A 25,177-nucleotide genomic window follows, 5' to 3' on the forward strand; every position below is an offset into this window, starting at 1 on the left:
TTACTTGCCACATGGTCTAATCTACGGTTCCATTGGCTCTGACATGTGAACACCTGGTAAAAACTCTGCTTAACAGGAAACACACATATTTGTAATAAACAATGATTAAGGTGAATGTAATGCTATGGAAATATGTACATTTCTTGTCATGGAGTGTGATATCAACATCCTGTACTACATAGTTATGGCCTCAAATTTACTAGAATCTTACACAAAGTTGGAGTCTCAAGTTTATTGAAAGCATGTTATACATAGTCAGGGCCACAAGTTTACTGATATAATGTTATACATAGTCAGGGCCACAAGTTTACTGTTAGAATGTTATACATAGTCAGGGCCACAAGTTTACTGATAAAATGTTATACATAGTCAGGGCCACAAGTTTACTGATAGAAAAACGGCAATGTAGTTTGTTACAACTTGCCTTCAACGGTTACTCAGAATAACATGCTGACACTGTCGTCGACAAACACGTGTAATGTCAAAACAAACAACACTGCCAACAAATCGGCATCCAAAGTCGCTTTTCACGGCAGTCTGAACACAATGTTCAGTGGGAATATTCACGGTGGAACATTTCACATCTCTATGAACTCCCGCGATGACGAGGATAAACACAAAGCAGTGAAAAGGCGCCGTACAATGGTTCTGTACGACAGCGACAGCGAATAGACATTTGTACAACGAAGCCTCCATTATCGCGCCAAGTGACGTCACGGCTTCGTCACATCAAAAATAGTCGCTCATGAACTTTCAAACTAAAATATTTTCCTCATTGTTTCAAACACCAAGGACAATTTATCTATTATAGATTAAATGAAAAAATGCTGAAATTTTGTTTTGAGACGTGTATTTAATAAAATGAATCCTTTTCAAGAGTCAGTTGTGTTAGAACTATTTCTTCTCTCGTCGGTATAATTGACCTACTTCGAAGGTTCGGGTGATTTGGTTGAGATGTGACGATTCAAGGCAAAAGAGAAAATCAGTTTTTGATGGGGAACGATGAAAGAAAACGTCATATGATAAAAAGAATCTGTCATTCGTTTCCCTTCATATTAGATTTATGATACTCGTTTAGAATTTGTTATTTTTGCTCGCCAGAGGCTCGCAAAAATAAAAAATTCAAAACTCGTATCATAAATCTAATATGAAGGGAAACTCATGACAGATCCTCTATATATATAGTTGAGGTATCAAGTTTACCGACAGAATGTTACACAAAGTTGGAGTTTCAAGTTAACTGATAGAATGTTATACATACAGTCAAACCTGCCTTAGCGACCACCTGAATTAAACGACTTCCTTTCATATGCGACCGTATTTTTTCCTCCCAACGTTATTTACTATACTAGTGACCTGAATTAAGCGACTACCTGTCAGACGCGACTAACGACCATCATTTCCGTGTCCCAAATGCTGAAAAGCGACTTTTTTCAGCGACTTTCCGAGTTTTAAAACGGAAGCAGAAGTCATAATCAAGAAGAAACCGGACGAACTTGTCTGCTTTTAAAGATTAAAAAATACTTCAGAAATGCATGAAATGTCTTATTCTGTCTCAAAAAATGTACTGAATTTATTATCTTTGCCCTGATAACACCCAAAAACGAACGAAACTGTACTTTACTTCAAAAGAATGAAAGAAGGAAATGGGATATGGCGAAAAAACGTCCTCGCCATTCAGACGATTTTCACGAAATTTTGATAGATGAAAATACAAACATTTGCTTGGGAATTATGAAAAAGAGTGAATAAACAGTCAACTTACTGTTTAACTGAAATTTATGTTCTTTTTGAGACATTAGGACAGATATTTGCCAGTTAAAAACGTCTCCATCGTTATGAAGGAAATGCAGTTACGTGACTAATAATCCGGACGGAAGTCCGGACCAGGAATTCAGGAATGAAAAAAAATGTTTTTTTTTTTTTTTGGTAAATGTATCCGGCACTGGAAATAATCAAATTAGCCATTCAAACTCTTTGATTATTTTTTGTATTTTCAAATAATAATTTTTTTATTGTAACATGCTAAAAGAATTTAAATATATATATTAATGAAAATAAAAGAAACTGAATTAAATTTATAAAAATAAATATTGTACTACATATGTAGAAATGGGGAGATTTTTATATATTGTCCATTATTATAAGTATTTTATTTCATTAAGTGAATAGTGATTTTTCTTTTTTCTTTTTTCTTTTTTTCTTTCGTTTTCCTAGAGGTCTCTTACAGATTTGATTATATTCACAATCTTAATTGATGACTGAGGTAATTCCTTTTCATATATGTACTAATACTTGTAGCTGATAAATTTTACATATGTGGCAGAATAATTATGAACTTTACTTTTCGGGTCATTTTCTTTGAACCTGGATTAAGAGACCACCTGTCATATGTGACCTTTTTTATTGACTCCCTTGGAAGGTCACATATGACAGGTTTGACTGTACTTGGGGCCACAATTTTACTGATAGAATATATGTTATACATAGTCAGGGCCACAAGTTTACTGATAGAATGTTATACATAGTCAGGGCCACAAGTTTACTGATAGAATGTTATACATAGTCAGGGCCACAAGTTTACTAATAGAATGTTATACATAGTAAGGGCCACAAGTTTACTGAGAGAATGTTATACATATATATATAGTTGGGGTATCAAGTTTACCGACAGAATGTTACACAAAGTTAGAGTTTCAAGTTTACTTATAGTATGTTATAGATACATGTACTTTGGGCCACAAGTTTACTGATAGAATGTTATACATAGTCAGGGCCACAAGTTTACTGATAAAATGTTACACACAGTTGGAGTGTGAAGTTTACTGATAGATAAGCATCACATACCTTTATTAATTACAACTTTCCTTAATTATGGAATCCATTTGCGGTTTCAAGTGGCGTCACATCACTATGTATTATTTTCGTTTTCAATGAAGAAAAAAAATCGTCATCTCGTCATCATGAGTTCGTCAACTGATTAAAAGTGTAGGCCTAGTTGACAGATCTAGGCAGTTTACACTTGATCAATATTTTTGTACTGATTAACTCCCTTCTGTTTTCAAACTGAAAATGTAAAGGAAAATCACAGCACTAATTGATGCGAAATCTTTTATTTTCAATCAGATATATGTTAATAAATTCTCCCAACTGTCAGTGAAAGTGTTTGGCATTTAATTATGATTTAAAATACAACATCGTTTACTTCAAGCAGCAAACTTTACAAATACTGTTTAATTTAATTTGATTTAGCATTAGTTAAGCATTGATATAGTAAAAAAATCAAATTAAACCTATATATCAATGGCATCAAACACATTCTCCATACCTAGACATATAGCTGATGGGCTGTCGTTGAGCGACTACGTCACAGCGCGTGCAATTCATTCACAAAAACAAGTGACATGTCACACCGAGTCATCGTCATCGTCAGTGATTCGTAGGATTCTACGATATTTCCTAGGAGGAGATATAACTTGAGAGGAAGATTGGGAAGATATTTGAAAGGAAATGTTAAATGTGCCGCCAGTAATATTTGCCCCAGAAAACATTCCTGTGGCAAGATTTTGACAATCTTCAGATGACCTTGGCATTGGATTTTTAACTGGTTCGACCGCGTTTTCATTTCTGGATATTTCTCTTTGCCACTTCACTACGAGAAATTGTCGATCGGACAGACTTTGTTGACGAAGATGTTTCGGGGACATTTTGTAGAAGTTCGCACATTTCTCGTTGCTGCTGCATGGATGCCACTGCATAATATCATTCACACTGTTGACATTTTTATGACCACTCAACTGCATGATTGTTGTCGGTGCTACGCCAGAATGCAAAAGTTTTGTGCACAGAGTTTTACGGAGGGATTGGTTGGTCTTTTTTCCAACAAGGCCGGCATTGTTTGCCATGGTTTTCATCATATCAGAAAGCTTATTTTTCCCCACTGGCTGATTTTTAAACCAACGTTTACCGTTCTCGTTGTGATTGACAGCAAGATAAAAGGGAGATTCTGCAGTGTTCATTTCGTGTGGCCTGTGTTTCGCGTAAAGTTTAAATGATTTGATTGGACATCTGGATGAATTCTCGGGATTTACAAAAAGTTTTGGATTAAATGACCTCTGGTGAGTTGAATTGCCTCCACGAGTTTTTGTTGATCTTTCATTAAATTCCAAATATTCTTGGCCGTTTTCGTCAGTTTTCAGTTCAAGATCCCCCCATTTTAATTGCCTGTTTTCGTCGCACCCCCTGAACCCCAACAATTTTGTATTATGATACCACACAGTGTTGAGTAGAGACTGCGGATTTTCTTTTACTCATTATGTAATCACGCAAGTCTGTTATCCCTGATGTGAATGATCAGACGGTGTTGTCATTGTTTGGGGGACAGGCATAACTTGGAGAGGAGACGCAGGTAATGAGGGGTTAGATGTTTGTACGGGCTGCTGTGAAGGAACAATGTGATTTTCTTCGTCATTTACAAACCCTTCCTCGTTATCCCCTCATCAAATATAATATCATGAAGAATTTCAAAGTTAACGTCCGAAAGTTCCATGTTATGATGATAGACTATGAGCTCTCAAACAGACTCTAGCAGACGACAGAAATGTCGGGAGGACAATATTTATTTAAGAGAAATAAACTTACATTTAAAATATTCAAGTAATTGATTTTTATTTGTTATTAAATGCATTTATTTTAAAAAAATGTTTTTATAATTTTTAATCAATGTTGTAAGATACAGCTTCACTTTATTTCTTCCAATGAACTTTCTATTTTTAGTTTCATGGAAAAGGGAATTCCCCTTAAAAGTAGTTCCGGCTAGTATGGTGATACAACATCTTGTATCACACATGTGTGATACAAACCGACAGAAAACATCCACCGAAATTTGTTTTATCACTATTGTAAGATTACATAGGTATGTGATAAAATGTTATACATAGTCAGGGCCACAAGTTTACTGATAGAATGTTATACATATATATATATATAGTAGGGGTATCAAGTTTACCAGAAGAATGTTATACAAAGTTGGAGTTTCAAGTTTACTGATAGAATGTTATACATACTTGGGGCCACAAGTTTACTGATAGAATGTTATACATAGTCAGGGCCACAAGTTTACTGATAGAATGTTATACACAGTTGGGGCCACAAGTTTACTGATAGAATGTTATACATAGTCAGGGCCACAAGTTTACTGATAGAATGTTAAACATAGTCAGGGCCACAAGTTTACTAATAGAATGTTATACATAGTAAGGGCCACAAGTTTACTGAGAGAATGTTATACATATATATATAGTTGGGGTATCAAGTTTACCGACAGAATGTTACACAAAGTTGGAGTTTCAAGTTTACTTATAGTATGTTATACATACTTGGGGCCACAAGTTTACTGATAGAATGTTATACATAGTCAGGGCCACAAGTGTACTGATAAAATGTTACACATAGCTGGGGCCTCAAGTTTCAAGGAAATCAGTGTTAAGGGAGACATTAGAAATAAGAAAGTTAAAGAAAAAATGTTGTTTAGAATGAAGAGACAAGATAAGATAGCAAATTTACAGTTGCTTTTTACAATTATGCAATTCGGGTACAATTCTTATGCCCTACCTGCAAGACATATTTCTGAACATCGTAAATTATTGGCTTTGTACAGTTATATAGTGTTAAAACACAGTACTTAAAGTTCATTCTGAGTATTTGATGGATTAGTAAATGCAAGACATATTTCTGAACATCGTAAATTATTGGCTTTGTACAGTTATATAGTGTTAAAACACAGCACTTAAAGTTCATTCTGAGTATTTGATGGATTAGTAAATATTGTGTATATGAATTATTTATGCTGAATGATATTTAATGATATTATTTAATGAAATGTTTTAATTAATATGCTAATTAGTTTTTTTGATAGAAAATATTTAAAGGTTCGTTTAGATATCTTAAAGGGTTTAAATTTAGATCCTGTATTTGATTGTCAATGTGGAATGAGAAATGTTTGTATTAGTATTTCTCCTTTTTGGTTCTGGTCCGTTTTGTGTTGTTCAATATTAAGAAGTAACATTACCAAAATCAAATCACCAACCAACATTCTGTTCATTCCTTAAAAATTCAGAAGATGAAGCACATACATTTAGAGATATATCAAAAGCAGATTATCTCTGAAGGGTTGTTTGAAAATGATCGCCCGAAGGCAGCCGGGGTTTGATTCCTTGATTGGATGTGAAAAGGTATAGAGTGACACCTGAACAAATATGTGTTTCATCTTGGAACTCTGTACTCGATAATGAAATAGTCATGGAAATTTTATGTTTCTAGCTGACCTTATGGTCAAATGGTTCCATCTGTTTGTCGGTGTGGAATTTGATACTACTGAACTTTCACAATTAGTCCCTGATTATCACTTGTATGACCTCCCACTTTGACAGGAAAATGGTCTCGGAAACAAAACCAATAAATTCTGTAGCAGCTGAAGTAGCAGGTATTCAAATAGAAGAATGTAATATATTAGTTCCCTGCCTGTGAAACTGGAGGGACTACGGGTTTCCTCTCCGCCGTCATGTATATATGTACGTAACACCAAAGTTTTTCAGAACTTCATTCCTTGAGTGATTTTAATCAAACTTCACACAATAATAAAGGGCCAAATTATCTCTGTTATGTTCAAGTTACAGGGATTTTGGGTCAAGGTCAAGGTCACTTACTATTTTTGGCAAAAGCTAGTAGGGGTCATGTATTCGTTTAGCATTGATATCCACAAAGCAGGGTCTCGTTATAATATTGATATCCACATCACAGGGTCTCGTTATAACATTGATATCCACAAAGCAGGGTCACGTTATAACATTGATATCCACACAACAGGGTCTCGTTACATCATTGATATCCACAAAGCAGGGTCACGTTATAATATTGATATCCACACAACAGGGTCTCGTTACAACATTGATATCCACAAAGCAGGGTCACGTTATAACATTGATATCCACAAAGCAGGGTCACGTTATAACATTGATATCCACAAAGCAGGGTCACGTTATAACATTGATATCCACAAAGCAGGGTCACGTTATAACATTGATATCTACACAACAGGGTCACGTTATAACATTGATATCCACAAAGCAGGGTCACGTTATAACATTGATATCCACACAACAGGGTCACGTTATAACATTGATATCCACAAAGCAGGGTCACGTTATAACATTGATATCCACAAAGCAGGGTCACGTTATAACATTGATATCCACAAAGCAGGGTCACGTTATAACATTGATATCCACAAAGCAGGGTCACGTTATAACATTGATATCCACAAAGCAGGGTCACGTTATAACATTGATATCCACAAAGCAGGGTCACGTTATAACATTGATATCCACAAAGCAGGGTCACGTTATAACATTGATATCCACACAACAGGGTCACGTTATAACATTGATATCCACACAACAGGGTCTCGTTACAACATTGATATCCACACAACAGGGTCTCGTTACAACATTGATATCCACACAACAGGGTCTCATTACAACATTGATATCCACACAACAGGCTCTCTTTACAACATTGATATCCACACAACAGTGGCTCGTTACAACATTGATATCCACACAACAGTGTCTCGTTACAACATTGATGTCCACACAACAGTGTCTCGTTACAACATTGATATTCACACAACAGGGTTTTGTTACAACATTGATACTCACACAACAGTGTCTCGTTACAACATTGATATCCACACAACAGTGTCTCGTTACAACATTGATATCCACACAACAGTGTCTCGTTACAACATTGATATCCACACAGTGTCTCGTTACAACATTGATATCCACACAACAGTGTCTCGTTATAACATTGATATCCACACAACAGGGTCTCATTACAACATTGATATCCACACATCAGGGTCTCGTTACAACATTGATATCCACACATCAGGGTCTCGTTACAACATTGATATCCACACAACAGTGTCTCGTTACAACATTGATATCCACACAACAGGGTCTCGTTACAACATTGATATCCACACATCAGTGTCTCGTTATAACGTTGATATCCACACAACAGTGTCTCGTTACAATATTGATATCCACACAACAGTGTCTCATTACAACATTGATATCCACACAACAGTGTCTCGTTACAACATTGATATCCACACAACAGGGTCTCGTTACAACATTGATATCCACACAACAGGGTCTCGTTATAACATTGATATCCACACAACAGTGTCTCGTTACAACATTGATATCCACACAACAGGGTCTCGTTACAACATTGATATCCACACAGTGTCTCGTTACAACTTTGACATCCACACAACAGTGTCTCGTTATAACATTGATATCCACACAACAGGGTCTCGTTACAACATTGATATCCACACAACAGTGTCTCATTACAACATTGATATCCACACATCAGGGTCTCGTTACAATATTGATATCCACACAGTGTCTCGTTACAACATTGATATCCACACAACATTGTCTCGTTATAACATTGATATCCACATAACAGGGTCTCGTTACAACATTGATATCCACATAACAGGGTCTTGTTATATTACAACATTGCATTTTGAATTGATATTCACACAACCAGAGACATTACTGTTGTGAGGAAGATAGACAATGCCATATTTTAAATTGCATTCAAAATAGAATCTAATAGCATCTAAACTTTCATCTTTTTAATTATTTATATATTTACTAATTTTTTTATTTTGTGCAGATCACCTAGTCGCACATGGTCGAATGAACGAGAAGGAGGCGAGACGGAAGTTTAAACAGATAGTGGCAGCAGTATCATATTGCCATAGTCGCTGTGTCGTACATCGAGATCTGAAGGCTGAAAATCTTCTTCTTGATGCCAATCTTAATATCAAAATAGCAGGTAAACCTTCTGTATATGCATCTGTATAGATCATGAATTGATCATATTGACACTGTCATTTCTGATGTGTGGTTTTACTATCAAAATTGTCTTTTTAGATATTTTATAGGAGACAAACATCCTAAAAAGTAGTGATAGAATCACTTACCTTAATTTCCTCACAGAAAAGATAAATCACACAAATCAGTCATTTATACTGTTAGGCCATAAATATTTAATCAATTGGTTCTCAGGCCCATCCGCATCAAAAAAAATATAGCTGTATTACTGATTTTATCGCAAAAACATTAAAATAAAATTGCCCTAATGTGCCTTTGAAATGGAAAAGACAATTATTCCGCATTCCGTTTGGCGCATTAGTGTCGCCAATATTTCAAGCGTTTGACTGAAAAGCAGTTAAAAGCACTTGCGAGACCTATAGCTAGTTGATGCAAATGGCTGGCTATCTGCACGCAAACAATGGCTTTAATATCTGTGCACATGTCGTAACGATTCGGAAAGAATCAACAATAATACTGCTATGGAATATACTTGGGGGATTTTCAGAAGTTTGTATAATGGCAGAACTATAACTTCAATAAAGGAGTGGGATCCATAGCAATTGGGACTTGGATGTTTCCCGACAAACTGAAAGAATGCCATGTTTTGTTTTTTTCTTCATGAGCACAGAAGTTGCTTCAAACATTTATCCAAATATTTCATTTTAATGTGAATGAAAAAAAAAAATATCAATAAATAAATATCCCTCCCTTATCTATTTTTTCAAAAATTGGCCTGAGAACCATCTAATTAATTGAAACTATTTTGGATTGTCTGTTTTTCGCGAATTTTAATTAGTCGCACAGGAAAATAAGTTGGCTGTATTAAGATTTTCAATCTTGACGTATACGTAGAAACCAAAATGTTGTGGATATATTTTCAGACTTTGGGTTCAGTAATTACTTTAAGCCAGGGTCTTGTTTGAAAACCTGGTGTGGAAGTCCTCCATATGCGGCACCTGAACTTTTTGAAGGGAAGGAATATGATGCTCCAAAAGTTGATATATGGGTGAGTAGTTGATGCCATACTGGTAAGCTAGCCAGGGAAAAAGAAATATTGTCAAAAAAAGATAACCAGTAAAGTTGACATTATTGTACATTTTTAGCCCACCATCATCAGATGGTGGGCTATTCAAATCGCCCTGCGTCCGTGGTCCGTCGTCCGTCCGTCCGTCCCTCCGTCCGTCCGTCCGTCCGTCCGTCCCTCCGTCCGTAAACAATTCTTGTTATCGCTATTTCTGAGAAAGTGCTGATGGGATCTTTCTCAAATTTCACATGTAGGTTCCCCTTGGTGCCTAGTTGTGCATATTGCATTTTGGGACCGATCGGAAAACAACATGGCCGACAGGTAGCCATCTTGGATTTTGACAATTGAAGTTTGTTATCTCTATTTCTGAGAAAGTATTGAAGGGATCTTTCTCAAATTTCATATGTAGGTTCCCCTTGGTGCCTAGTTGTGCATATTGCATTTTGGGACCAATCGGAAAACAACATGGCCGACAGGCAGCCATCTTGGATTTTGTCAATTGAAGTTTGTTATCTCTATTTCTGAGAAAGTATTGAAGGGATCTTTCTCAAATTTCATATGTAGACTCCCCTTGGTGCCTAGTTATGCATATTGCATTTTGGGACCGATCAGAAAACAACATGGCCGACAGGCAGCCATCTTGGATTTTGACAATTGAAGTTTGTTATCTCTATTTCTGAGAAAGTATTGAAGGGATCTTTCTCAAATTTCATATGGAGGTTCCTCTTGGTGCCTAGATATGCATATTGCATTTTGGGACCGATCAGAAAACAACATGGCCGACAGGCAGCCATCTTGGATTTTGACAATTGGAGTTTGTTATCGCTATTTCTGAGGAAGTACTGAAGGGATCTTTCTCAAATTTCATATGTAGGTTCCCTTTGGTGCCTAGTTATGCATATTTCATTTTGGGACCAATCAGAAAACAACATGGCTGACAGGCAGCCATCTTGGATTCTGACAATTAAAGTTTGTTATCGCTATTTCTGTGAAAGTAATGAAGGGATCTTTCTGAAATTTCATATGCAGGTTCCCCTCAGTGCCTAGTTATGCATATTGCATTTTGAGACCAATCGGAAAACAACATGGCCAACAGGCAGCCATCTTGGATTTTGACAATTGAAATTTGTTATCGCTTTTTCTGTGAAAGAACTGAAGGGATCTTTCTCAAATTTCATATGTAGGTTCCCCTTGGTGCCTAGTTATGCATATTGCATTTTGAGACCAATCGGAAAACAACATGGCCGACAGGCAGCCATCTTGGATTTTGACAATTGAAGCTTGTTATCGCTATTTCTGAGAAAGTACATAAGGTATCTTTCTGTAATTTCATATGCAGGTTCCCCTCAGTGCCTAGTTATGCATATTGCATTTTGAGACTAATCAGAAAACAACATGGCCGACAGGCAGCCATTTCGGATTTTGACAATTGAAGTTATCGCTATTTCTGTGAAAGTACTGAAGGGATCTTTTTCAAATTTCATATGTAGGTTCCCATCGGTGCCTAGTTTTGCATATTGGGACCAATACGAAAACAACATGGCCGACAGACAGCCATTATAGCTAAATCCTAAATTCTGTATATAGGTTCCCCTTGTTTGAAAAGTACTAGAGGGCTGTTTCTGAATTTACACAGATAAGTAAGACTTAGAGGAAGGGAAAAGTAGGGAAAAGATCAATCTGACATGGAACCTATAAAGATCATTCAATGGTGGGCGCCAAGATCCCTCTGGGATCTCTTGTTTAAATATCTTTTGTCATGTCCCTGTCATAAAATGGGGGGTATAGTGTTGCCCATGTTCTTCGCTCAGTAAATATAAATTGAGCATAATCATGATGAAGAATAACAGTAACATTTTAATTTTTTGGGCCTATTAAGTCATCGATTTGAAATGGTTTTCCTGATTCATACATAATATCGTACAGTTAAATGTAAAACTGATTTTAGATTTTATATCATCCATTCCATCCCACTTCCCGAGGTCCCACCTTATCAAGAAGAATAATATAAAGCAGTTATAGCATTTTAATTTTGGTCGATACATGGTCATATGGACTGAAGAAAAATTATTGACCACAAAAAAAAAATGATATTGATCTTGTCCTCAGTAGTTTTACTTAGGTTAATATAATCATGTATTGACCTCATCAAAATGCTATATTTGTATAATATGATATCCCACTTACTATAATACCCCCTCCCCCAAGTTCAAAATTTTTTCCAATATGAATAAAGTAAAAATTCATTATATGATCCAACATGACTCTCAGTTATCGTGATATATTTTTGTAAGCTGTAAATCAAGTTTAGTTACTGTATTTGACGTCTGCAGCACTTGCGTCATTAATTATCGTCCAGGTGGCAGAAGGTCACCCAACCCACTTGCTCAGTCAAGTTCATATTGTATATGTAACTAATTCAGTGGTTAAACTCTGTCCACTAACCCATACTGATACACAACAGTAAATATAAGGTTCCATGTAATGTTGATGTGTTAATTTCACTGTTTCTGTTGGTAATGTGACATAAGTGATAATTGTCATACATGATAATTTTTTCATGAGTAGTTATATAGCTCAACTGGTCTGAAAGACCAGATACAGACGCACACAGACTTGTGGGGTGCAGTCTTTTGTTTGTCGTCTTGTGGGGTGCAGTCTTTTGTTTGTCATCTTGTGGGGTGCAGTCTTTCGTTTGTCGTCTTGTGGTCGAAGCACGCAAGTCAATCCACATTTCAAAATCTGTTTTTATTTCCGTTCATTCCTTTGCTAAAAAGGCATGTGCACATGCGCAGTGAGATTTAATACTGAATTATGGGTAAAAAAAGAAAATTACTTTAAAGATATTTTGACGCAATGAATCGGATGATGCACCCCACAATTACCTCTGAGTTTGAACATGCCATTGTTGTACATCAATCATCTATCTGTCGGTCGGTTTTTGAGAGTACTAATTTGCCATGATCATTGAAATCAATCCAGATGAGCTATGCAGACCCTCTGGGTCTCTTGTTAATTAGCCCACCATTATCTGTCGTCCGTCTGCCATCAGTCCATCGTCCGTCTGTAAACAATCCTTGTTATCACCTATTTCTTGAAAAGTTCCGGAGGGATATTTCTCAAACTTTGTGTGTTGGTTCCCCTTGGTACCTAGTTGTGCAATTCAATTTAGATTTCTGATCAGAATAATGAAATGGCCAACAGACAGCCATCTTGGATTTTGAGAATTGAAGTTTGTTGTAGCTATTTCTTGAAAAGAACTGGAGGGATGTTTCTCAAACTTCACATTTAGGTTCCAATTGTTTTGTTATCAGATTATTAGACAGAAGATCTCTCTGGGATCTCTTGTTTTTTGTGTAAAATGAAAATGAAAAAAATTGTGGTGCAAAAGGAAGAAACCTAATTAAGATTATGATATTTGGCTAGTAGTTTATTAAAAGAACGGGCTATTAGCTATAGGTTTGTTCAGATGAATGGCCTTGACCTTCTTTCAAGGTCACGGCTACCATCAAAACGTTCTCCAGTGCAGACTCATTATGCCTCTTGTTTTGTGTATGACACATGTGGTAATTCCATACAGTTGTTTAATTTGTTTGTGCGTGTGGTATGTGATGGGTGGAAATTGTCAAGGATAGGTTTGTGGAGAGGTAACTCCGATATCCGGCAGGTTGCATAATTAAACATGATGCAATATAACTACAAAACATTTTATGACTGGCATCGAAATTCCAGAAATCAATCCAGTAAGAGTGATCTCCCCTTTACTGTGAAATGCACCAGACATTCTCTGCTCAGTATAAACCATGATCACAACAGATGATTCAGATTCTAATTTTTTGCCCTTCAGAGTCTGGGTGTGGTGCTATATGTGTTAGTGTGCGGGGCTTTGCCATTTGATGGAAACACGTTACAAAGCCTGCGTGGACGGGTGCTAAGAGGAAAATTTGGAGTCCCATTTTACATGACTACAGGTAAGAAGGGTTATATTCCTGTAGTAAATTATTTTCCTGAATTAAGCCCCATCCCCTTGTGTAAAAGTTCATTATTAATATTTTCGAGGGCTAATTTAAAAGAAGACCACTTTGAGATTACTGTTTTGTTTTTAATTTCTGGGAAGGGGCTAATGTTGAATTGACATTCCCACAGTACATTGTGTAGAAAATAATACCATTACAGGTACTTTGTGTAGAATACAATGCCATTACATTGTGTAGAAAACAATACCATTACTTTGTGTAGAATACAATGCCATTACTTTGTGTAGAATACAATGCCATTACTTTGTGTAGAATACAATACCATTACTTTGTGTAGAATACAATACCATTACTTTGTGTAGAATACAATACCATTACTTTGTGTAGAAAACAATACCATTACTTTGTGTAGAATACAATACCATTACTTTGTGTAGAATACAATACCATTACTTTGTGTAGAATACAATACCATTACTTTGTGTAGAAAACAATACCATTACTTTGTGTAGAATACAATACCATTACTTTGTGTAGAAAACAATAGTGCTTTATTATACTTCCGTCCAGGCCAGCAAGAATGATTAAGTTATAAGTTGTTATAACTTGTTGTAAATTTATGTTTATTTAGAATTTTTTTTATTGAAGCAGCAATTTGCCCAATCATATTTCAATTAAGCCAAACACTAATGCCGTGACAGTGCTAACTTAGATTTCATTTCGGATGTTTTTCTTTAGGCTTTTCAGAGATGATAATGGGCCCCATTTCCACTTGGAATTCATTTGTACTTAAGCCAAATTATTAAAATTTCTGAAAATTTCCTTCCGAATTTATCATTTCTCAAAACCAGGCAAAAAAGCACTGCCTCAAAAATGTGTACAATCGTACTGTATCTATACGAACATCCAAATCAGCGATATTAATGTTTTATGTTCCAGAATGTGAGAATTTAATAAAAATGATGCTGACGGTTGATACTAAGAAACGCATCACAATGAAACAGATCATACAACACAGATGGATGAAAGGTGGAGATGATGACCCAGAATTTGAAGAACAAATTAATGAGTACAACCGACCGACGGATGTGGATCCCGACCTGGAGAACTTAAACGAACAGATCATGTCTCATATGGAGTACCTAGATATAGATATAGAACGGGTAGTTAGGGTAAGATCTATTTATAGATATAAAACGGGCTGTTAGGGTAAGATCTATTTATAGATATAAAACGGGCTGTTAGGGTAAGATCTATTTATAGATATAGAACGGGTTGTTAGGGTAAGATCTATTTATAGATATAAAACGGGTTGTTAGGGTAAGATCTATTTATAGATATAGAATGGGTTGTTAGGGTAAGATCTATTTATAGATATAGAGGGGATTGTTAGGGTGACATCTATTTATAGATTTAGAAGGGGTTGTTAGGGTAAAATCTATTTATAGATATCGAGTGGGTTGTTAGGGTAAGATCTTTTTATAGATATAGAACGGGTTGTTAGGGTAAGATTTATTTATAGACATAGAGCGGGTTGTTAGGGTAAGATCTATTTATAGATATAGAGGGGATTGTTAGGGTGAGATCTATTTATAGATTTAGAAGGGGTTGTTAGGGTAAAATCTATTTATAGATATCGAGTGGGCTGTTAGGGTAAGATCTATTTATAGATATAAAACGGGCTGTTAGGGTAAGATCTATTTATAGATATAGAACGGGTTGTTAGGGTAAGATCTATTTATAGATATAAAACGGGTTGTTAGGGTAAGATTTATTTATAGATATAGAATGGGTTGTTAGGGTAAGATCTATTTATAGATATAGAGGGGATTGTTAGGGTGAGATCTATTTATAGATTTAGAAGGGGTTGTTAGGATAAAATCTATTTATAGATATAGAGTGGGTTGTTAGGGTAAGATCTATTTATAGATATAAAACGGGCTGTTAGGGTAAGATCTATTTATAGATATAGAACGGGTTGTTAGGGTAAGATCTATTTATAGATATAAAACGGGTTGTTAGGGTAAGATTTATTTATAGATATAGAATGGGTTGTTAGGGTAAGATCTATTTATAGATATAGAGGGGATTGTTAGGGTGAGATCTATTTATAGATTTAGAAGGGGTTGTTAGGATAAAATCTATTTATAGATATAGAGTGGGTTGTTAGGGTAAGATCTTTTTATAGATGTAGAGTGGGTTGTTAGGGTAAGATCTTTTTATAGATGTAGAGTGGGTTGTTAGGGTAAGATCTTTTTATAGATATAGAACGGGTTGTTAGGGTAAGATTTATTTATAGATATAGAATGGGTTGTTAGGGTAAGATCTATTTATAGATATAGAGGGGATTGTTAGGGTGAGATCTATTTATAGATTTAGAAGGGGTTGTTAGGATGAAATCTATTTATAGATATAGAGTGGGTTGTTAGGGTAAGATCTTTTTATAGATGTAGAGTGGGTTGTTAGGGTAAGATCTTTTTATAGATATAGAACGGGTTGTTAGGGTAAGATTTATTTATAGACATAGAGCGGGTTGTTAGGGTAAGATTTATTTATAGACATAGAGCGGGTTTTAAGGGTAAGATCTATTTAAAGATATAGAGTGGGTTGTTAGGGTATGATCTATTTATAGATATAGAGCGGGTTGTTTGATAAAATCTATTTATAGATGTAGAGCGTGTTAGGGTAAGATTTATTCATAGATTTAATTTGAAATGGGTTGTTAGGGTAAGATCTTTTTATAGATGTAGAGCGGGTTGTTAGAGTAAGATCTATTAATAGATATAGAGCGGGTTGTTTGATAAAATCTATTTATAGATGTAGAGCATGTTGTTAGAGTAAGATCTATTTGTAGATATAGAGCCGGGTTGATAGGGTAAGATCTATTTGTAGATATAGAGCGGGTTGTTAGGGTAAGATCTATTAATAGATATAGAGTGTGTCGTTAGGGAAGGATGTCTATTTATAGATCAAGTGCAAGTCATTAGGACAAGATACCTATTGATAGATGTACCAATATATAAATGTATTTCATTCTTTGTAGGATTGAAAAATATTAACTTAATAATGACCTGCTTATGTATAAACTTATTTGTTACCTACTTATTATAAACTTACCTGTGACCTACTTATGTATAAACTTATCTGTGACCTATTTTTTTTCACTCTCCTTGTGAACAGTGCTATGTATAAACTTTTCTGCGACCTATTTATTTCAGTCTGTTCGTGAACAGTGCTATGATTTCCATAGTGCCATATATCACCTACTGTTAGATAAACTAAAGAAGCATCCAAAGACAATGATGAACAAACTACCGACCTTGGGTCCTCCGAATCTGCCCCTCGCCGTACGGACGGAGCGAAGATCTAGTATTACTACCGGTGTTGGTGAGGAAAACACAAAAATATTGTTCAAATTTACATATTTTGGTTACAGTTTCAAAATGTTTTAATCCTAAATTCAGATTTGAGTTTCAAATAAAAAAAAATTCAGATAATTTAATTTTGTTTAGAATACAATATCTTATAAAACTTCAAAATTTTAGGTTCCAGATATTCTGATGACAAATATAAGTATGAATTGTGTGAATAAACAATATTGAAAAATCTGTGATGAATAGATCTAGATTAATTTTCAAATTTTGGTTTTCAGTTGAAAGAGTAGAGATACCATTAGAAGTTGAGGTCTCAAAGGAAACAGAGCCAAAGCTACCTGGTGCCACGGCAACTATTGGTGCTATCCCACAAGTTCAGTTTTTTAATGAAAATAACCAATTAACAGAGGTTGGTGCTTTTAGCATTGTTCCATTGTTATCTTTGTTTCTGATAACAAAGAATATTTTCATGAATACAAAAAAAAAGAGAAAAAATATATGCAAGGATAGATATTTTTAGCTCACCTGCCCGAAGGGCAATTGAGCTTATGCCATGGTGCGTCGTCCGTCCGTCTGTCCGGCCGTCCAGCCGTCCGGCCGGCCGTCCGTCCGGCGTCAACTTTTTCATTTAAACAACTTCTTCTCAATAACCAAGAGGCCCAGGAACTTCATATTGGGCCTGTAGTATGCTTGGGTGAAGGGCTACCAAGTTTGTTAAAATAAATTACTTTGACCTTCATTCAAGGTCACAGGGGTCAAATACGCTATAATCTTCAAACGACTTCTTCTCAATAACCAAAAGCCCCAGGGACCTGATATTGGGCCTGTAGCATGCTGGGGTGAAGGGCTACAAAGTTTGTTCAAATAAATGACCTTGACCTTCATTCAAGGTCACATGGGTCAAATAGGCTATAATCTTCAAACGACTTCTTCTCAATAACTAGGGCCCAGGGACTTGATATTGGGCCTGTAGCATGCTAAAGTGAAGGGCTACCAAGTTTGTTAAAATAAATGACCTTGACTATCATTCAAGGTCACACGGGTCAAATACACTATAATCTTCAAACGACTTCTTCTCAATAACCAAGAGGCCCAGGGACTTGATATTGGGCCTGTAGCATGCTGGGGTGAAAGGCTACCAAGTTTGTTAAAATAAATGACCTTGACCTTCATTCAAGGTCACAGGGGTCAAAAAGGTTTTAATCTTCAAACGACTTCTTCTCAATAACTAGGGCCCAGGGACTTGATATTGGGCCTGTAGCATGCTAAAGTGAAGGGCTACCAAGTTTGTTAAAATAAATGACCTTGACTATCATTCAAGGTCACATGGGTCAAATACACTATAATCTTCAAACGACTTCTTCTCAATAACCAAGAGGCCCAGGGAATTGATATTGGGCCTGTAGCATGCTGGGGTGAAGGGCTACCAAGTTTGTTAAAATAAATGACTTTGACTATCATTCAAGGTCACATGGGTCAAATACACTATAATCTTCAAATGACTTCTTCTCAATAACCAAGAGGTCCAGGGACTTGATATTTAGCCTGTAGCATGCTGGGGTGAAGGGCTACAAAGTTTGTTAAAATAAATGACCTGGACCTTCATTCAAGGTCACATGGGTCAAATAGGCTATAATCTTCAAAAGACTTCTTCTCAATAACCAAGAGGCACAGGGACTTGATATTGGGCCTGTAGCATGCTGGGGTGAAAGGCTACCGAGTTTGTTAAAATAAATGACCTTGACCTTCATTCAAGGTCACATTTGTCAAATAGGTTATAATATTCAAACGACTTCTTCTCAATAACCAAGAGGCCCAGGGAATTGATATTGGGCCTGTAGCATGCTTGGGTGAAGGGCTACCAAGTTTGTTCAAATAGATGACCTTGACCTTCATTCAAGGTCACATGGGTCAATTAGGTTAAAATCTTTAAAAGACTTCTTCTCAATAACCAAGAGGCCCAGGGACTTGATATTGGGCCTGTCTGTAGCATGCTTAGAGCAAAGAGCCAAGACCCGATCTTAGGCCAATAGTATGCTGGAATGAGGGACTAAAAAATATATTGACATGAATAAACTTAGCTTACTCTGATATTTGAATAAAGTTGTTATCAGCATAGTATCTGTAGAAATGACCTCAATCAACTGCAAATTTGCTCTAGAGCCAGGTGAGCGATACAGGCCCATTGGGCCTCTTGTTTAAAGAATGATGACTCTTCTCGATTGTGCCTATATTTGTACAGTATTTCGGAGATAAAAAAAAATTGTTGAAGTTTTATTTATTGTTCATTACCTTTAAATATCCATCTGGGCCCAATTGTTCAAAAGGTGATTAGGCTAATCACAGTTTAACAACAATATTAAAATCCCAATAAATTGATTTCTGGTAAAACTTATTTGACAAAAATTTCTGGAACTATTACACTTACCAGTCTATTCATACCGGCTTATTTTGAAGAATATACACACGTATATGATTTGAAGTAAAGGAGAAATGAGATTTTCACTAATCAAGGGATTAAGCTTATCACCTTTTGAATAACTGGGCCCTGATGATAATCATGTATGTCACCTTCCGGTAAAACTGTGGCGGACTATGTGTTTCCTCTCCTACAGATAATGCTAAAATTTGTCAGCACTCAACTAGCTTTATTCTTTGAGGGATTTTGATCACAATTCACACAATGATAACAGACCATAAAATCTCGGACAAGTTTGAGTTTCAGGGTTTTCGGGTCAAGGTCAAGGTTACTGTTACTATTTTTATTTGGGGCCAGTAGTCTTTAGAAATACAGAGTCAAGGATGTACTAATCTTCCTCAGTAAAATTAAGTGTTTGGAATTTAGAATGATGTTCATCATTAGAGAATAAATCTGCTCTAGTTATATATGTCTATAAGTGCTGTTGTCAATTTAGACTTGAGGGATTTGTTTTGTGATTCTAGACTTGAGCTAAATTGCTACTCCATTAACTCTGAATCCAGTCAGATTCTGATGTGACCTTACAGTAGACAGGATAAGGTCTACTTCCAAGGTCGGCAAGAGTTAGTTGTTTGCCAGAAATATATTTGTTGTATGATTACCCTCATTGGCATAAAATACTTAAATATTTCCAAATTTGGTTTAAATTCTTGATTAGCCATAGAACAATAGCAGAAAAAAATATGCTTCAAATACACAATTAGAAACTAGTTGTTGTAATAATCTCCCCTTTTATAAAGCAATAGAAAAAATAACCACAGTTGAAGTACTTAATTGGAAACTTCCTCCCCTCCCATAAACAATGTAATTACCCACCTCCTACCAACTGTAAAACAATCAGAAAAAATAAGCATGGTACAAATACTTAATTAAAAACTAGTTAATGTAATTACCTCCCTTTAATTTCCAGCCTGATGAAGGCAGTCAGCATTCCGATTCCGACAGTGAGGAGCCGTGTCCTGAAGCTTTAGCTCGTTACCTAGCAATGCGACGACATACGGTAGGAGTCGGGGACAGTCGCCATGAGGTGCCAGAAGACGTCCGCGTCAAACTTGCCAACAATCAGCCAATCATTGCCCTTCCTCAGCCAAACTATCTCCTGCCTCTCAGCCTCTTGCCCCACATGAATCTCCCCCACACTATGCCGGAAGTGCAGAGTGAGGTGCCTAGTTATCCAACCAATGAACAGCATTTACTGCAGCCACCGATATTATGGGGCCCAGGTAAGGGAATTTAGAGGAGCCAGTTATAAAGGTATAGCACAAGATGATTGTCTGTCTGTTCGTCCATTTACATTTCCTTTCTGGGTGCTAACTTTACTTTGCAAAGAATTATTATATGAAGGCCAAATTTGGTTGCTCTAGGAGGGGGGGGGGGGGGGGATATATGCTTGTTTATCAAAACGTTTGACATTGGAAAGGGAGACTTTCAAAGCTTATCCTGGGGAAATTAAAGACAAATTTTCATCTTCGTCACCTGTGATCTTTCCAGATGTTGGTGGTTGCCTCGGCAACATGAGCAGACGGGCGTCTGATGGCGGGGCAAACATTCAGTTGTTTGCCCGACAAATGTATGGAGGGAGTCTGCCAGGTAGTCCAGGAAGTCAGGAGTGTCTAGCAGGGGTAAGTGGTAGTGGTAATAATCCATCTACCATATCATTTGTGTTACTATATATAATTATGTATATTCAGAACGCCAAATCAGCATCCATATGATTCATATTAGTAGAAAATATCAATATTAACAAGTATGTACTACCTGTACAACCATTTTGATTATAATAACAAATAGCAGCTAATTTTCAAAATCATTTAAATTATCATTTATACTAACTACCTGTACCAGCATTTTGATTATGTTAAAGAAGAACAAATAGCAACTAATTTTCAGAATCATTTAAATTATCATTTATACTAACTACCTGTACCAGCATTTTGATTATGTTAAAGAAGAACAAATAGCAACTAATTTTCAGAATCATTTAAATTATCATCAATACTAACTACCTGTACCACCATTTTGATTATGTTAAAGGAGAACAAATAGCAACAAATTTCCAGAATCGTATAATTATCATTTATACTAACTACCTGTACCAGCGTTTTGATTATGTAATATGGGAACAAATAGCAACTAATTTTCAGAATCATTTAAATTAACATTTATACTAACGAGTCCGTCATTATCACTCCCACTCCAGATATCAATTACAACTGGGCAGCACTAATAAAGACATATACAGTCAAACCTGCTCTAACGACCCCCTGTATATAACGACTGCCTGTCTATAACGACCAGTTTTAAGATTCCCCGTGAGATTTTACTATATAACGACCCTCTGTATAGCGACTACCTGTCTAATGTGGCTAACGACCGGTGATTTCGGAACGGCGGTCGCTATTTTTGTTTTCTATAGCGACCGATTTCTGTCAGCCATCTTCTGCTCTCGGCAGTCATCCCTCATAAAATCCCCGGAAAATTCAGACACATCGACCCTGGCTTGATTATACAAACAAAGGACCACCACAACCCTGGCCTGAGTATATAAACAAAAGACCCCTACCACCTGTTAGCCTATAATTACTGTAGCTGCCCTGGCCTGGGGCTCGGTAAGAGGAGTCGGGTCACCATGCGTGTCGGTATTACATTACAACTGTGCACAGGTGGCTTCATTTGACACGGTCAGTTAATTTTGTGATTACAACTAGGATACATCACTTCAATAACAAACACTGGTCATATCTGTCAACAAGATTTACTCACATGAAAGCCAATAATGCCTTTCTTAATCGTAGCTGTCAATACTGGCGTTTGTACTGCTGCCATCTTTAATTAGTCAATACTAATAAAAAGTCGTAAACTGACACAAATATCCGGATTTCAATTTGGGTCAGAAAAAAAAATATTTTGGTTTTAAGAAGTAAGACTATAACACAAAATAATTAGTAGTAACACAAATATAATTAATTTATTAATTATTGTGTATTCTTTTTCTTAATTTATGAAAGAAAGGGAGATAATTTGATAGATACATATAGCATTATTTCAGAACAAAATATTTAAAAAAAAATTATCCATAAGACCATTTTGAGTCATATTTTGTGTTTGGGTCCACAAATCATTAAATATTAAACCCTTCAGATTTATAAAGTTTATGCATTTATTTAACTTCTGACTGGTCTTCTGAATGCCCTGTTCAATGACAATTTATTTATGGCAGGTTTAAGTAAATTGGTTGGTGCAATAATTTTGACCTGTCTATAAAGGCAACCTGTCTATAGTGACCGTTTTTCTGCCTCCCCTTGGGCGGTCGCTATAGACAGGTTTGACTGTATAGGGGTTATTATATACAATTTGGTCTATTTTTAATCAGAACATCTCTGGTTTTCAGTCACCCTTATCACCTGTAGGCATGCCCTTGACACCCATTCAAGGTTCTGTGACAGTAGAGGAGAACGAGGACGGGGGATCAGACCAGGAGCCGGATACAGAGGCCGTACAGAGGTACAATTGGATGAAGAAGAAATGTGGAATTTTTTTTTTTTTTTTTTTTTTCCTTATTAAAAAAAATGAAATATAAAGTTAAATTGTTTTTCCAGACAGTAAATTCACTGTAGATATTATATTTGTATATGTACCAAGACCAGGCATTGTGAACCATTCATAAGAGTAAGGAATGTCACAAAACCTATGTAAAATGACCACATGTTTTTTGTGATCCCAATTTTGGGGATACTTCTGTAATACTGATGCTATATTTGGCAGAATTTTAGGGTAATTTGAAGTTCCTCTCTAATAAAGCATATTTGAAGAATTTCAATAAGATTCTCAACAAATACAAAATTCCTCAATCTTGCCATAGAGTTATTACGCTGTATTAGATTTTTAATGATCTTTTTACACAATTAAGTTTGGCTGTTTATTGCGATATCAATAGAGTGCAAAATAGGAAATACATCTCTCCAAAGTCCAGTCTGAATGGCTATTTAAGGAACATACTGTAAGCTTCCAAGTTTTTGCAAAAACTTTTTTTTAATTTAGCGGCTTTCGCACCAAAAGCTGCTAAATTATTATTGTGCTATTTGTATCTTTGTTTATTGTTTCTATAATAAGGGTTGTAGGCATGCTAATTTGTTTCAACTCGGGTAGGGGCGCTAAAATCTTAATGTTCCAAAATAACTGTTTACAGTAACTGATTTTTTTCCTGATTTTGATTTTAAAAAAATTTAATTACTATGGAGTAACATACCTTTGTAGGTACCTAGCAAGTAGGGGGCGCAACAAGCGACACACGCTGGCCATGTCAAACCCGATGCACGAGATTCCAGAGGAATTACAACGTAAACTGTCTCTTCAGCCAATCAGACCTGTCCGTAGAAACCACTTCCCGGGAGGAGGATCATTGAGTAAGTAAACCACAGTTGTGAAACGGGTCACATCAGCTTATACTGACCACTCTTACTGGACCAGATAGAAATGTGTACTGACCACTTTTACTGGCCCAGATAGAAATGTGTACTGACCACTCTTACTGGCCAGATAGAAGTGTGTACTGACCACTCTTACAGGCCAGATAGAAGTGTGTACTGACCACCCTTACTGGCCCGATAGAAATGTGTACTGACCACTCTTACTGGCCAGATAGAAGTGTGTACTGACCACACTTACTGCCTGATAGAAATGTGTACTGACCACTCATACTGGCCCAATAAAAGTGTGTACTGACCACACTTACTGCCCGATAGAAATGTGTACTGACCACTCTTACTGGCCAGATAGAAGTGTGTACTGACCACACTTACTGCCTGATAGAAATGTGTACTGACCACTCATACTGGCCCAATAGAAGTGTGTACTGACCACTCTTACTGGCCCAATAGAAATGTGTACTGACCACTATTACTGGCCCGATAGAAATGTGTACTGACCACTCTTACTGGCTCAGATAGAAGTGTGTACTGTTCAGTCTTACTGCCCGATAGAAGTGTGTACTGACCACTCTTACTGCCCGATAGAAGTGTGTACTGACCACTCTTACTGGCCAGATAGAAGTGTGTACTGACCACTCTTACTGCCCGGATAGAAGTGTGTACTGACCACTCTTACTGGCCCGATAGAAATGTGTACTGACCATTCTTACTGGCCCGGATAGAAGTGTGTACTGACCACTCTTACTGCCTGATAGAAGTGTGTACTGACCACTCTTACTGCCTGATAGAAGTGTGTACTGACCACTCTTACTGCCTGATAGAAGTGTGTACTGACCACTCTTACTGGCTCAGATAGAAATGTGTACTGGCCAGATAGAAGTGTGTACTGACCACTCTTACTGGCCAGATAGAAGTGTGTACTGACCACTCTTACTG

The 25,177-nt window shown here is 36.4% G+C and overlaps 1 protein-coding gene across 1 annotated transcript in view; it reads left to right on the forward strand.

Moving 5' to 3' along the window:
• The window catches only part of LOC117340293 (serine/threonine-protein kinase SIK3-like), a 57,403-nt gene that overhangs the window by 14,904 nt on the left and 17,322 nt on the right, over positions 1 to 25,177 (forward strand). The window contains exons 4-13 of the mRNA XM_033902059.1: positions 8,755 to 8,916; positions 9,839 to 9,963; positions 13,829 to 13,952; positions 14,898 to 15,130; positions 17,177 to 17,345; positions 17,611 to 17,741; positions 20,722 to 21,034; positions 21,303 to 21,433; positions 23,203 to 23,315; positions 24,069 to 24,217. Coding sequence (XP_033757950.1) covers positions 8,755 to 8,916; positions 9,839 to 9,963; positions 13,829 to 13,952; positions 14,898 to 15,130; positions 17,177 to 17,345; positions 17,611 to 17,741; positions 20,722 to 21,034; positions 21,303 to 21,433; positions 23,203 to 23,315; positions 24,069 to 24,217 — 1,650 coding nt within the window. The remainder of the gene's footprint in view (positions 1 to 8,754; positions 8,917 to 9,838; positions 9,964 to 13,828; positions 13,953 to 14,897; positions 15,131 to 17,176; positions 17,346 to 17,610; positions 17,742 to 20,721; positions 21,035 to 21,302; positions 21,434 to 23,202; positions 23,316 to 24,068; positions 24,218 to 25,177) is intronic.

The sequence above is a fragment of the Pecten maximus genome, chromosome 13, assembly GCF_902652985.1.
Source record: "Pecten maximus chromosome 13, xPecMax1.1, whole genome shotgun sequence".
NCBI classification, from domain to species: domain Eukaryota; kingdom Metazoa; phylum Mollusca; class Bivalvia; order Pectinida; family Pectinidae; genus Pecten; species Pecten maximus.